Source organism: Stegodyphus dumicola, chromosome 4, assembly GCF_044657685.1.
Source record: "Stegodyphus dumicola isolate Sdum_Otavi_A_Nest chromosome 4, ASM4465768v1".
Lineage (NCBI taxonomy): Eukaryota > Metazoa > Arthropoda > Arachnida > Araneae > Eresidae > Stegodyphus > Stegodyphus dumicola.
This window is the reverse complement of record NC_140771.1, coordinates 236519603-236533655: the sequence shown is the minus strand read 5'-3', so window position 1 is coordinate 236533655 and position 14053 is coordinate 236519603. Positions and strand designations below refer to the sequence as shown.

Below are 14053 nucleotides of genomic sequence, written 5' to 3'. Positions count from 1 at the left end.
TTTACAGAATTCAAATATTCGCATCTTTCCTTCATTACAGCAAGAACATCATTCTGAATTCCTGGACTACATGAAAATTTAGCGCACCATCTCTTTAATGTGCTAATGCTAGGTAAAGGAATTCCCATTTTTTCTTTCCAAAAATCGTAGCTTTTAGATGACAGAGCTCTTATGACAATGCAACGTGAAATATCTTCACTAGTCCACCTGATTTTTTCCTTCTTTTCTAGCAATGCGTCTATGCTTTAGACGTTTATCCAAATTCTCCAGTCTGTGCTGTTTTTTCCTAAATTTCGCTGTTTGGGATTTTAATTTCTGAATTTCCGATACAAATTTCTTTCTAGATGTCATCCACCTTTTTTGTCTCTGAGCAAACATTCTAAAATTTTTCTTTTCTCTATTTTTCAATAATTTGTTACAATTTTCTAAGGATATTATTCTGTTCTTCAAATTATCAATACATTCTTGTTTATCTTTACTCTTGTTACACTTAGGGCATTCAGGGATATTGTCACATAGGGCATTGTCAGTTGTGAGTTTTATTTCAAAATCATTCACATTTGATTTATTATTGTCAGCTTCAATTTCATTCTCGGCCTCAAAATAAATTTTCTTTGGGCTTAATTCGTGTAGTCTTTCAAAAGCACTCTGCATTAGTTTTCTTTTCAAATCTCTCTGATTTCTTGGTGTTATTTCATTTACTGCATACAATAAATTTACTTTCGGCACAGTATTGCATTTCAACAGTTTCTTTTGTGGCAATCCAAGCAAGCAATTTCTCATGTCATCTTCATAATCACTGCACAGAAAATGTTCGCTGCAAATTCTTGCGTTTTTCACATTAATAGAATCCTGTCTTCGACATTTATGTATCCATTCTTTCGTCAAAAGCAAATTGTCCTTGGGGAAATCACGAAATACAATATCTCTTCCTTTCGTATTTCTATAAGTGTTACGGCACGTTGCTACAGCACAAGAAGCCATATTACATAAAGGATACTTTAAATATAGAATTTAAAAGCAAACTGACTAAAACTATATATATATATATATACAAATTATTTTAAATATTTGCATTATTAGAAAACAAATATGTATGATTAAAATTAATTTGGGATATGCGATCTCCAGAAAATCGTCTCACAACTGGATGAAACTACAGTTTTAAAGGCGCGAAATCAGAGCAGGTGCAACAGAGGCACATCAGATTACTTCCAGTCCCCCCCCCCCCCCCTCCATGAGGCTCGCGTCGGAAAGGAGTTGAACAAAGGAATGACCTAGCCCTTCTATTTATCCCTGGCAGAAATGAAGGTGGTTGAATACCGAATGTTTAATAAGTAAACAGACGTTCCTCCAGATTTCCACAGAAATGATTGGCACAACTTCGGCATTATCTCTGCCAGCTTTCTTGATCAATGGGATAATATTTAATGCAGATACTAAGTCATTTACAAAAATGAATGGGTGTAAACATAGTTAGTCCGCAGTAAATCCAAAAAATAAATGGTGTAACTGGCTAAATATGGAATTGGATTACATGAAAGTGTCATTTTGAGGACAGAATATAAGAAAACTATGGCCATTCAAACAACATTTTCATAGAATAAAAAAAAAAAAAAAAAAAAAAGGGTTAATCACTGAACTTTTTCTTGAATTATAATTCAAATTTTTTATTAGAAATATTTATTAGAACCATTCTTGAAAGTATTACTAAAAAGTATGACTGCATTTTGTAGTAAAATATGTCATTTAATTTCATTTTTGATCCTAATGATTCTGAATAAAGAATAATGTTAATGAGTACTGCCAGGTAGCTGCAAATATATTTTGAGACCTAGCTTCTGTAGAAATGACCTCTGGAGCAGGGTACATTACACTTTTAGTTATGATAAAGGACTGTCATCTACAAAATGTCTGAAAACCAGATCTTTTGATTCTTTATTTCCTGTTAGTGATCAAAATTCAAAATTTTTTTACCACAAGTACAGGACAACTACAAAACAAAACTTACTCATTTTGATGATTAATCTTTCAACATTTTGTTAAAACATCAGCCATTATTAAATCTATAGTTAATCCCATGTTATTAATTATATATCTTTGAGAATTTTGCATATAAAGATATAGAATGTTTTGCGTTTAATTCATGAAAGCATAGTGTATGTTTCATAAGTTTTGATTTTCTTTATAGAGAAGCTTTATAAAGAGTTATGTTTAGGAGATCATCCCATTTATAGTGTCATAAAATTCTCTATCTCATTTGGAGAAACTTTGTAACTGGAAATGAATGTTTGGGATCAGTATTTAAAGAGATAAAACCATAAGCATTTTTTTCTGAACATCCTGTGAATGTAAATAGAGGGGGGGATATCTTGCTATGTGTTTTATGGTCTGCAACCTGCCACGTGGTTCAGTTCATGAAATATTAATAATTTATTCTCGATTTAGCCTTTGCGGTAATCTGGTGATCTGAAAACCATTTAAGTGCTAAATTTGGAGTAAATTACTAGCTTTTGCTAGTATTTGTTTCCAAATTTGTCACTTAAAATGGGTTAGTTGCATGTATAAATTAATCAAGAGATTTTGTTCATTGTAGAATTTAGAATTATTATATATTCATTAATAATTTTCATTTACAGCCAACTAGCTATCTTGTTAAAATGTGTGCATGCAGAATGACAAATTCGAATGAAATGTGATTAAAATTAAACAAATAAATATCTTAATGAGAGCATGAGAACAACTTTTAAACATTTGTGTTTTTCCCCTGTATATGGTGTTTTTTGCTACTGTTACAGTATATCTCTTCAACTGATATTTATTGAGTGGTTAAAGCATTTATGCAGTCAATTATAGTTGGAAATTTTTTTTTTTTTTTTTTTTTTTTTTTTTTTTTTTTGTGAGTAATGTAAATATGGATAACAGAAAATCTTTCCAGGAGATACTTCTTCCTTTAGCCATATACTTTTGAGACCATTTTTCTAGTACAGCAACCATAGTGACTTTTATTTATTTATTATTATTATTATTTTAAGTCTTTAATTACATTGGATATTGAAATGTTTAAAAGTCATGATCTTGTGTTAAGTTCTTCAGTCTTTATTACATCATTTAAATGTAATATTATTTTATTGAAATGTGCTGCATGAACGTTTTTTTTTAAATTATCAGTGAATATTAAATACTATATCATAACAAGTTACTACAGTGCAGTGCTAATGAAGAAAGTCATTAGAAAAGCTAATATTAAGGAAGCGAGAAATGTTATTTAATGTTATTTCTGAATATAAAGTGCATTAGTTATGTGTTTTATGTTATGAACTTCTAAAATGTAAATACTTTTTGCAGATGCCCATTGGTTAAAGATTATTTGTTACAAACACCAAACAAGTGGCAATGGGCTGTAAATTGGTTGAGAAAAATGATGTCAGAACACAGTTATTGGACCCCTTCAAATATTTCTGTTTCAAATGAAGATTCAAACACTAAAACTTTTCAACGGACAGTTAGTGCACAGGTTTGTACTTTTCAGAATTTTGAAAATGCTATAAATATTAAATTTATGAATATTATTATTTGGTTAATTCATTGAGGAACTGATTGAAATATCCAGAGTAAATATCTAGTAATAATAACAATTATTACAGATTACTAAAGTTTAAAATCTACATTAATGTATGCTGCATTTTCTTAGAGCTTTCATGGGCAGCTATTTTGCTTTGTCAGCTGTATTATTGTATTTTCAGAATGGCTATTGAAATTTGTACAGGTAGGAAAAATTAAATGAACAACTTGAAAATTTTGCTTTCAATTTATTGTAGTAAGCAAAATCCAACATTATCATGTAATTCAAAGGGAATTATCTTCATTATACCAAAGTATGCAAATTTTTGTAGCCATGCATTCAGCACGTGTGGATTGGAGTGTAAGGGAGTGCTACTACACTTTTTGTGTTTTTCTTTCTGTGCTAATTAAAATTAAACATCTTTCATTACATTTTAAAATTTTTAATTAATTTAAGTAACATAAAAATGCTATCCAGGGCAACATATGATTCTATTAAAAAGCTATTAAATTAATGTAAATGTATATGACATGTAGGTTGATTTACAGTCTTTGTCAGCCATGTAAGGGGAAAGAAATTATGTTTTATCTGTCTGCTTTGATCTGATCAGGGTACTAATAATTTAACAATATATCATTAGTTTTATTACTCTTATTCAATGAAAAATAACATCTGATATAATTTTGGTTGAACAGAAAGAAATTATGAATTTGTTTTAGACAAAAAAAAATAATTAATTTGTGTTTAATTTTAATACAATATAAGGAATCTTTTTTAAAAGTTCAAATATAATTTGTTGAAGTGCTTAGGAAATGAAACACAATTCTATTTCATAATTTAAAAAAATGTTATGGGTTATGTTTTTATTCATCGAAATAAAAATATTTAATATTTTAATTTCATAATCTTTGTAGAAATAAATACGATAAAAATACAAGTCCTGTATTTGAATTACAATAAATATAGTGTCTTGCAAAAATGATGAACCACTGTTATTTCATAAATAATAATGATAATTATCATATGTACTCTGTCTTTAGGCACTACACATGCTTACGCCTTTACCTGCATATTAGATGAAAGGCTCCTCAGAGAGGCATATAAATAAGAACCAATGCTGCTGTATATTTTATTCTATCAGAGGCAAGACCATCAGACAATAATACTAAGCCAATATATTCAGCCTGGGGGTGGAGGGAGGAGGGTATGATTTGGCCTTCATGGCTGCTCTTTCAGATAATAGGAACTGTGTCCCTGTATTTTATGCCGTCAAAGGCAAGACTGTTAAAGTATAATACTAAGCCACTATATTTTGAAGGAACAAACTTGTGTAAAAAATCTTATGAGATAATCGGAAAAACTTCTCAGATTTGATATTTAAAATAAATATATGATTGAGAAAAAATAACATATTGCATTTATAAGCATTAAATGTATTCTTGGAATTAGGCTTATTATTCTTAGAATTAGGCTCAATGCAAGTGGAATTAGCTTTATGAAGATGAGCTCTTTCATTATGAAGCAATTTTATGATTCCTGGAATTAGGCTAACTGCAACAAGAATAAGCTCAATGTGAAGATGAGCTTATATTAGCCCCCCCCCACCCAAATAGTCTGTTTTATTGTGATAACACTGAATAGGTGGGTCACTGTTGCCTCCTATGAAGGGACAGACAAATACAGCCATGCCTTCTGTGGAATTCGAACTTGGGCCATTTTGTACTACAGTAGGCTTCTCTAACCACCATACCTTATGGGCATTGCATTTAAATGTCTAAGCCTCTATCCTCAGTTTTGTATTTTTTTTAAATTTTTCATGTCAAATCATTTTTTAAAGTAAAGGATGTTGCTACCAAATGTTATCATGCTGCATTATTTTAAAAGAAATAATGTAGTAAATATATTAAAAAAAAAAATACATACGGCAACCAGAAACACTGTATTGAAGATTTTAAAGATATACTGATTTTAAAGATTTTTTTAATCAAATTTTATGTGGTGTAAGTGCAAAGAAAGTGATATTTAGTAAATAAATACAAATAAAAAATATTTGGTCATCTTATTAAGGAAACTGAACAATTATATCATAAACTGAGAAAAGACTGAAAAAGAAATGTATGGCAACACTTAATACTCTGGCAGGAATTCTAAAGATATGCTACTTTTAAAAATTTTGTGGTTGTTAAATTGATTGGTTTGTGAATCTGAAATGCTGTGGGATCAAAGTATACTATGTTCAGTGCAATATTTTGAATCAAAGCATGAAAACAGATATGTTCATAAGCACATACAGTTATCATTGCCCTTTGTATGACAGAATAAAGAAGGAATAGTCTTTTATAATTAAATAATGATAATCTTTATAACAATTAGTGATAAAGTTAATAAGCAAATTTATTCACAAACAATTAACCAGAAGTGATGATTTAATTAAAGGTCATTGCTGTTCTGCCAGTTCCATGACTTAACATGGAATTGGTGGGAAGTCATGTGTTGGCCACATCAGATTTTGTAAAGGTATTTGTATCTTTAATTTTTCTTTTTCTCACTTTCTTTTTTTTAAGGATACACTTGCTGAAGCAACAGCTTTGCTTGATGGATTAGAATCACCAGACTCACAAGATGTGATGGATGTAGATGATTCAGATAAGGCTGAAGCTCTAGAAATGAAGGAAGTAGCTTTTGTAGGAGAGGAGGAATTAAATGAGACATATAGGAGAAGAGCCAACTTGCGGGAAGAAGATATACGTAAAGGCAGAAAAAAGAAGGATCTCCTTTAATGTTTGAATTTTATTCCCTCCAATAAATCGAGGTGATGTGTGTGCCTTTTCAATGCCAAAGTCAAAAAAAGTTTGTACAAACCCTATGTTGTTATATTTGCTGTATTAATGGTGCTGCTATACAAACTAATGAAAAAAGTGTGTTCCTTTAGAAATTGCAGCTTTGCATTAATGGAGAGGGAAAAAGAAATCATTTCATAAATTGATCTGATAAATGTAATATAAAAGTGTCATGATGGAGATCAAGAGCTATTTTGTTAAAAAAAATCATTAGTTTTTCATAATTTCTTTTTTTGCTGCCACTATGTTGTTTTCGTTTTTTACAGAGTTAAATTTATTTAAAATACTATTCGTGTGCCACATATTTGTTCTCTTATATGTCATTTCAAGAATTTTCTAAATTCTTATTTGCATTACAGTTTTTGTTTAATTTGTATGTTATTATTCTGTAAGCCAATGGAATATGTATTTTTTCATACATTACTTTTGCTTATTGAACTTAACTGTGGCATTAAATTTTCTGTGTGTTTCTTTATTTGATTTAAACTGCTGTGAAGCTGCACTAGAGTTCAAGGCCAAATGGAGATTTTATCTATGCAAAATGTTCATGATTGTTAATTTTTACCAACAGAGTTGCTTAATAAAAATTTTAAAAAAATAAAATAAAATTTTAAAATGATTTCAAAAATCTAAAATGTTAAAAAAGTGTAGAAGAGCATTTAAAAAAAAATTAAAACCTTTAGTAAATAAAACTAGCTTTAAAGATTAGCATGATTTAATTTATGTTTATAATTAAAAATGTTTTCCATTCTGGTTTTAGAGTATTTTGTGACTGGTATAGAATTTTCCATTTTTGTGAGCAATAATTAGGTTTGTTATATGTTAAAAATTTAAAGTATTTGTAAAAAAGATGTAACTATTAATATCAAATGAAAATGAATTCTCTTAATAAATAATATTTTTCAGAACTGTGGAATTTCAAACTATTTTTATATGAAGGAGATCTAACCTTTTTCATTTTGGGGAAATTAATTTTATATTTTTTATGTTTATTGAAAACTGAGAGTGAAATTACCATAATTAATTATAAGTTTTATACATTACATGAATATGCTGAAATTTAATATCTGCTGTTATTTTAAAAATTATATGAAATTTAAAAAGAATTAAATTTCAGCAAAAGTTTTATAATTGTTCATGGAAAATGTCTGTTTTTTATTAAATATCAGTATATGCCTAAACTTCTGTCAAGGCTACAACTCAGGTTTTTTAATCTGTTTTTATTCTGTGCATATTTTTAAAATTTTAGCAAAAGTTATCAGATATATAATTTCATATCCAGAAATCTATTTTCAAAAATGTTAATGCAAATGATATTGGGAATTTTTGTATGCAAATGATAGAATAATCTATGAAACAAAAACTAATATTAACTGAATGAGAGGAAAATTTTATTAAAAAAATTTAGTAATCATAATTTGGGATGTCATATATATATTAAGATTTAATTTAGAAAGCCAAGAAAATATAATAAAAATGTATTTCAATTGTAAATTTTTTCAAAAATAAACTAAACTTGAGAATTTATGTTTGCTTATATGATATATACTTATAATCCTTATCCATGTATATCTATAAAATCTGAGTTAAAATTTATTTTTGCTTAAATATTGCAAAAATATGAAAGTAAAATATTGCAAGTTTTCACTAGGCACTATTTGAGCGATAGATTTTTTTTTTTTTTTTTTTAAATATGTTTCAATTAAAGAACCCTCTTAAATGCTTATTTTTTTGCATGTGAAATAGAATTTTTATGCATAAGCTGTATTGCATGCATAAAGAATCATGTAGTTTTGAAGTAACTTTTATGTTTGAAGCTAAATATAGAGAATTAATTTTTGTTTATAATTGCTGATAAAGGTAATTAATTTATTGCAAACAAAGACGAGATCTCTATTTTCTTTTTGTAATTTGCTATAAGGTATTCTTTTTTTTATCATTTATTTTATTTAATTGTCATGGAGACTTATTTAATTTCTATTCTTAAATTGCCAGAAGGCTGATGTAAGAAAGGTGCAAATTTAAGTTTTTTTCTAAAATTTATTATAGGATTATATTTATTCCAAAAGATATGTGAATATCTTTTGGAAAAGCAGAATATCATATTAGGCTTGAAGGTATGAGGAAAGGGCAATCAATTATTTAATGCTGTTTTTAGGTTCTAAGAAGTATTAATCAGTTTTAATTAAACAAATTTTTTTGGAAGAAATAGGTTTCTTCAAAAAAAGATAAGAATTTTTTTTTTTTTTTTTTTTTTTTTTGTGTGTGTGTGTGTAATTCTTAGATGTGAAATAAACTATAAATAATATTGTATGAATTGGCAGTAGTATAATAGTATATTTTATAATTTTAGTTAAATTCTACATAGAATGAAACATTTTAAAGACTAGCTTATGTAACAACTCTTCAGATTACTGTGAATTAAATGTAGCTTCTCAAATGCTCATTGTTGATATTGATAAATAAAGGAAGCTGTGAATTCTTATAAAGTAAGGATTTCCATTGATTTCTCTTCCGATACCTGCATGTAGCTTACTGCTTTACTTATCTTCATGCAACAGAGTTGAAATATTAAATTTGAAACCATTGAAATTGCTTGGACAATTGATAAAAATTAACACATAAATGTGAAATACTCCAAGATGATTTAGATGTAAATATGATGTAAACAAATATATAAAATAGGCAACAAGTGAATTATTAAAACAGTAATTGCAGGTCTGCTGAGCATTCAGATTGATAAAATTTATGCTTGATAAAATTTAAATGAATAATTTGAATATACATATGAAGGTTAAGTATATTATTAGAAAAATATTGTAAATTAGCTTAGCTTTTCAGTTGTACTTGTGATGCATTCAAATTTTTTTTTTTCCATATATTAGGAAAGGAATGTTAGTCATTAAATTTCTTTACCTTCTTTTCTTTTCTTCTTTTTTTAAGCAAAAATTTTTAAGTTTTTAAAATTATTTGGGGGGGGGGAGGTTAATAGTTGTATTGCTCATTTGATGTCTTGATGTGCAGAAGGTCAAGAAATAACTAAAGTGCACTTCACTTTAATGTGCATTACACATGAGATCAGTGTAGTGTTTGTTAGATTTTCTAGAAAGTAAATCTACTTTTATAAGAACAATTCAGAACTTTTAAGTGATTAGATTTTCTTATAGAGATTAAGTGTTTACTAATACATAAATAAAATACATTTGCTTTATAAACTGGCATTGTTTAGCAGGTAATTTTATTATTCAGCTTATGTTACCAAAGCATGAAATAAGATTTTGTTTAAAATTTTGTAAAGCTAGAAAATTAAACTTAGGTTGTAGTTTTTTTATATTATATGTATTTTTTTAATGGAAACATGATGTCTAAATAGTGTAAATTAGAATTTACATAGTTTGAACTCTTTCCTATGATTATCTGGCAGTTTTGTGTGTTAGAAGAATATTAACAAAATAATTTTGCTTCCTAGTTTGTAAGCCATCAGTTGTGAATTAATTATAGTGCAAAAAATATGTAGAATGAAACTTAGCCATATTTGTAATGAATTTTTTCTTTAAAGGAAGCAGCTGTCTTTTAGATGTTATTTTCCCATTTCCTTTAAGCAATTACATTAATCATTCACGTTTCAAAAGGTTAAATTTGTTTTGAATTGTTTTTACCTGTAATGTTTGTACAAATTAAAAATAATGCATGATACTTCAAAGCAATAAGTTGCTGTAAATTTAATTATCTCTACTTCAATCTCAGGTAAAATTTGCTGATCAAACTGTGTAAAATACTGTTATGTATTTATGTTTTAATATGTACATTTTAGAAAGAAATTTGGCCTTTGAATTTATGTTTTGAATGGTGCTTCAAAGTTTTTTAAGGAATTACTTGAATGTTAGTTACATTTGTATCTTACTTGTACAGATAATTACTTTATAAGAACAAAAATTTTGTATAAAATGTATATTTTATAAAATAATGAATTTTTAAAAAATTGTAATGTTTTTAAGTGGTGCTTATAATTCATCTAGCATAAAATCTGTTATATATTTTCAGTATCAGTTTGTTGAATAAAATGTTAATGCAAGAGAGAATTAAATTATCTTTTTATTTGTCATTAATAACTAAATTATGTTTATTATCATAATAACATTATGGTATTCAAAATAGTTAATTGTGTGTAGTTTTTATTTTCTAAAATATTGGCCCTAGACATGCATATCTAGCTACAATTTTCCAAAACAGTGGAGAGAATTTTATGAAAAGTGACTCACTGTAGATAGGAGTTTCATGTAAACATAAAAAAGTAAAAAATACAAAGTCTGCTTTTAAGTTCAGAATTTGATGATAAATATTTTTATGTAACCAACTGTAAATTTAATATTGAGGGCTATTCTAACCAATAAGGTACCGCTGATGCAAAAACAAAAAACTTTTGTTTTGTACTTGTTAACTAAATGTGATTGAAAAGTGTTGAATTTCAGTAGATAATAAGCAGTGAAAAATTGTCTTGAGGCAGTAAATTTATTTTTCTATTTTTAGAATATCTTCATGAATTGGTCATTTAAAAAGTCTAAAATATTTTATATTTAATTTATAAGGATCATGAGTATAGTATAACATCAGGAAATTTTGCTGCATGAAAGCCATATGAAAAGTTGAATTTTATATTAAATCCACTCCACTTGTCTTTCCACTGGTGGTATCAAATTGTCTTAAAATATTATAGCTTATTCTGAGAAACTTTAATTATAAGGACTATTTTTAAGGAAATAAATGCTAATTTAGGGTCAATATTTATCCTCTTCTACAAAATCATCTGTATATACTAGGATATTATTCCGGTCAGTTGAATAATATGCTTGTAAATATGTTAATATCCAAATTGTTCTTGTAAATAAGAATAACAGTTTGGACTGATATTTTTTACAGGAGTTTATTCCATTAATAATAGAGACTGCTGAAATGTTTCACCAAATAACAGCAATGAATTGAATTAAGATGTCTTAAGTAATACATGTGTTTCAGAGGCTTAGAATGTCAGAAGAAGATGAGCAATTAGAGTAAACTGTTAGGAGCACAATAATGGAACATGTTTATGCATTCAATTGAAGAAATTCAGTGCCTTATTGGTAAAGGGATTAATTAAGTTATCATTAAAGGAAATTACTGACATTATCAATGTGTCATTTGGGATAAGGCAAAATCTCCTAAAGCCACAAATTGTTGCGAAGGCTTTCATAACGTACTAAATTCATTATTTAATTGTAGCCATCCCAGTGGGTTTTATTTGACAGACTGAAAAAAGATTTAGCCTCTCAACCACTTGTTATTAGCAAAGGTAAATACAAGATGTACTGCAGTAAAAAAAATAAAATAAAATAAATAAAAATAAAAATAATAATAATAATAAACCCTTACATTTGGTAATTGCGAATTGCATAAGAAAGTATGATGAAATCAATGATAAAATTAAATATTTTATGTAATTTGAATAAAATAATCATTTCTATTTGATTATTTTACAAAATATGTAACTTATATTTATTATTATTTTATTTTTCACAATTAAAAACTGCATATTCTGTTTCATTTTTACTTCCTTCCTCCTCTTCTTTTCTTAATTCAAAACAGCCCATTTGTTAATCTTATTTAGCAACTCAATTTACACATAAGTTATACAGTTTCTGAAATATATACCATAGATATTTTGGTAATTTAAATATTTTTCTGTAGAAAATTCAAGTAGTTGTACAATGTTCAAATCTATTAGTTATTGATTCATTAATGTAAGGAAATTTCTATGTGAATTATTTATCAGTGGGCTTATTTTCATGAGAGCGTATTTCTATGTGAGGTCTTTTCCGTTTGAACATATTTCTAAGTGTGCATATTTTTCCATGTGAGCTTTTATCTATGTGGGCATATTTCTGTCTGGGCTTTTTTCCTGTGAGCATTATTCCTAGAAGTCTTTTTTCCTAGAAGCATGAATAATAACTGATGATGAGAGTTGGATATGTGGCTATGATTTAGTGACTAACAACAGGTTCTTAGTTATGGCTTCAGAAAAGTGCAAATAATACCAGCTTTCATATAATCTAGAACAGTGGTTCTCAAACTTTTGACTAACATGTACCACCTAAACAAAAATTGAAAAACTTTAGTATCATCACTACATTTTACAATGATTTTTTTTCAATTTCTTAATAGAAATATTAAAAAAAAATATTTTGCCATTTGCACAACCTATTCACTATTTGTATTGTATATCTACACATAAAAAATATTAGATTAATTGGTTACCATTTTAATTATCAAAATTCAAGTTATAGTACTGTAATTTTAAAATTAAATGCAAAATTTGGGCATTTTTAAGAGATATCAATTTTTTTTTTTATGTCTGGTCTTATTTGACTTAGTTTTAACTGTAAATTAGGATCCACTTTTAATTTTATTCTGTATTTATTTTTCAAATATAACATGGAAGAAAAATCCTTGTTCACACAAGTAGGTTGTGAAGAAAGGAAATAAAAATTTAATAGCTTTATTTGAAATGCCTTGAAATTCTTTTTCTGAGTTCACCAAAAGTTAGCAAGTGTGTTATTTTTGAAATCTTCAGTTAAGAGTTCGATCACAGGAAATTTCTATGAATTGTTCTTTTTCTTCATGAGATAAAATTTCAGGTACATTTGAACAGAATGGATTTATAATCCAGTTTTCTTTTTCTACAATTGACGCAATTTTCAATACTTTCAGAGCGCTCCTGAGTAAGGTGGCCCTTCCCGCACTTTGCACAGGCTGGTGGATATTTGCAAATTCGACTTAAATGACCAAAGGCCTGTCAGTGATAACAACGCCTCACTTTATGAAATTCTCGAAAGAAGCACGATGCGAAACCAATATAGGTCTTCAGGTCCTTCAACAATTGTGCCTGTTCTCTAGGCACCTCAACAATCCATTTCACATTTAAACATTAACCGCATTGTCATCAGATCGCAATCTTGATTGCCTTACTCTGTATAATGTTGCTTCATTCGCCGAGTTCGCAAATGTATCTTGTGTAAAACTGTACATAATTTTACACAAATGCGTGGTTACAAATCAAGGAAAAGTTAATTTATTGGCATATCTGTGTGTATATATATTAATTTTGAAGAGGATTGTAGCATTTGGTGATAGTTTTAGTAACTATAAAGCTCTCCTCAAAAATTTTTGAAAAGTACATGTTACAATAATATGCGGATGACAAATAAATTTATTTAATTTAAAACATCTTAGCGTTTGGAACATAAAATAAAAGTAGCGAATACTCTTATCTAGGGTATCGAAAGACGTATACAATTTTAAAGGCACCGTAAGGGATTTTCATTCTTTAAGCAGAACATTTTTGCTAAAATCAATATTTTTGTAGTTCAACAGCTTAGAATTTTATAAAACGAATTCATAATCAAAATTGCTGTTGTCAGTTATCGAAAAATAATCGAGATGGGATTTTTGCATAAATGTCATTAAACTATACAAATTGCTATTATCCATCACACAAGGAATGTTTCTTTTATGCGAAAGTGTCCCGTTTTTCGATTTGTATGAAATACTATTATGTGTGTGTCTGTCGAAATACTATTAAAGCGCTGTCAAGGGAGCTTCTGAATGTATACAA

General features: G+C 27.8%; 1 protein-coding gene across 1 annotated transcript in view; it reads left to right on the top strand.

Annotated features, from left to right (window-relative positions):
- The window catches only part of LOC118188695 (ubiquitin carboxyl-terminal hydrolase 24-like), a 208863-nt gene extending 196872 nt beyond the window's left edge, over positions 1-11991 (top strand). The window contains exons 58-59 of the mRNA XM_035359190.2: positions 3349-3517; positions 6130-11991. Of these exons, the coding sequence (XP_035215081.1) occupies positions 3349-3517; positions 6130-6345 (385 nt within the window). The 3' untranslated portion in view covers positions 6346-11991. The remainder of the gene's footprint in view (positions 1-3348; positions 3518-6129) is intronic.
- Positions 11992-14053: the final 2062 nt, after the last annotated feature.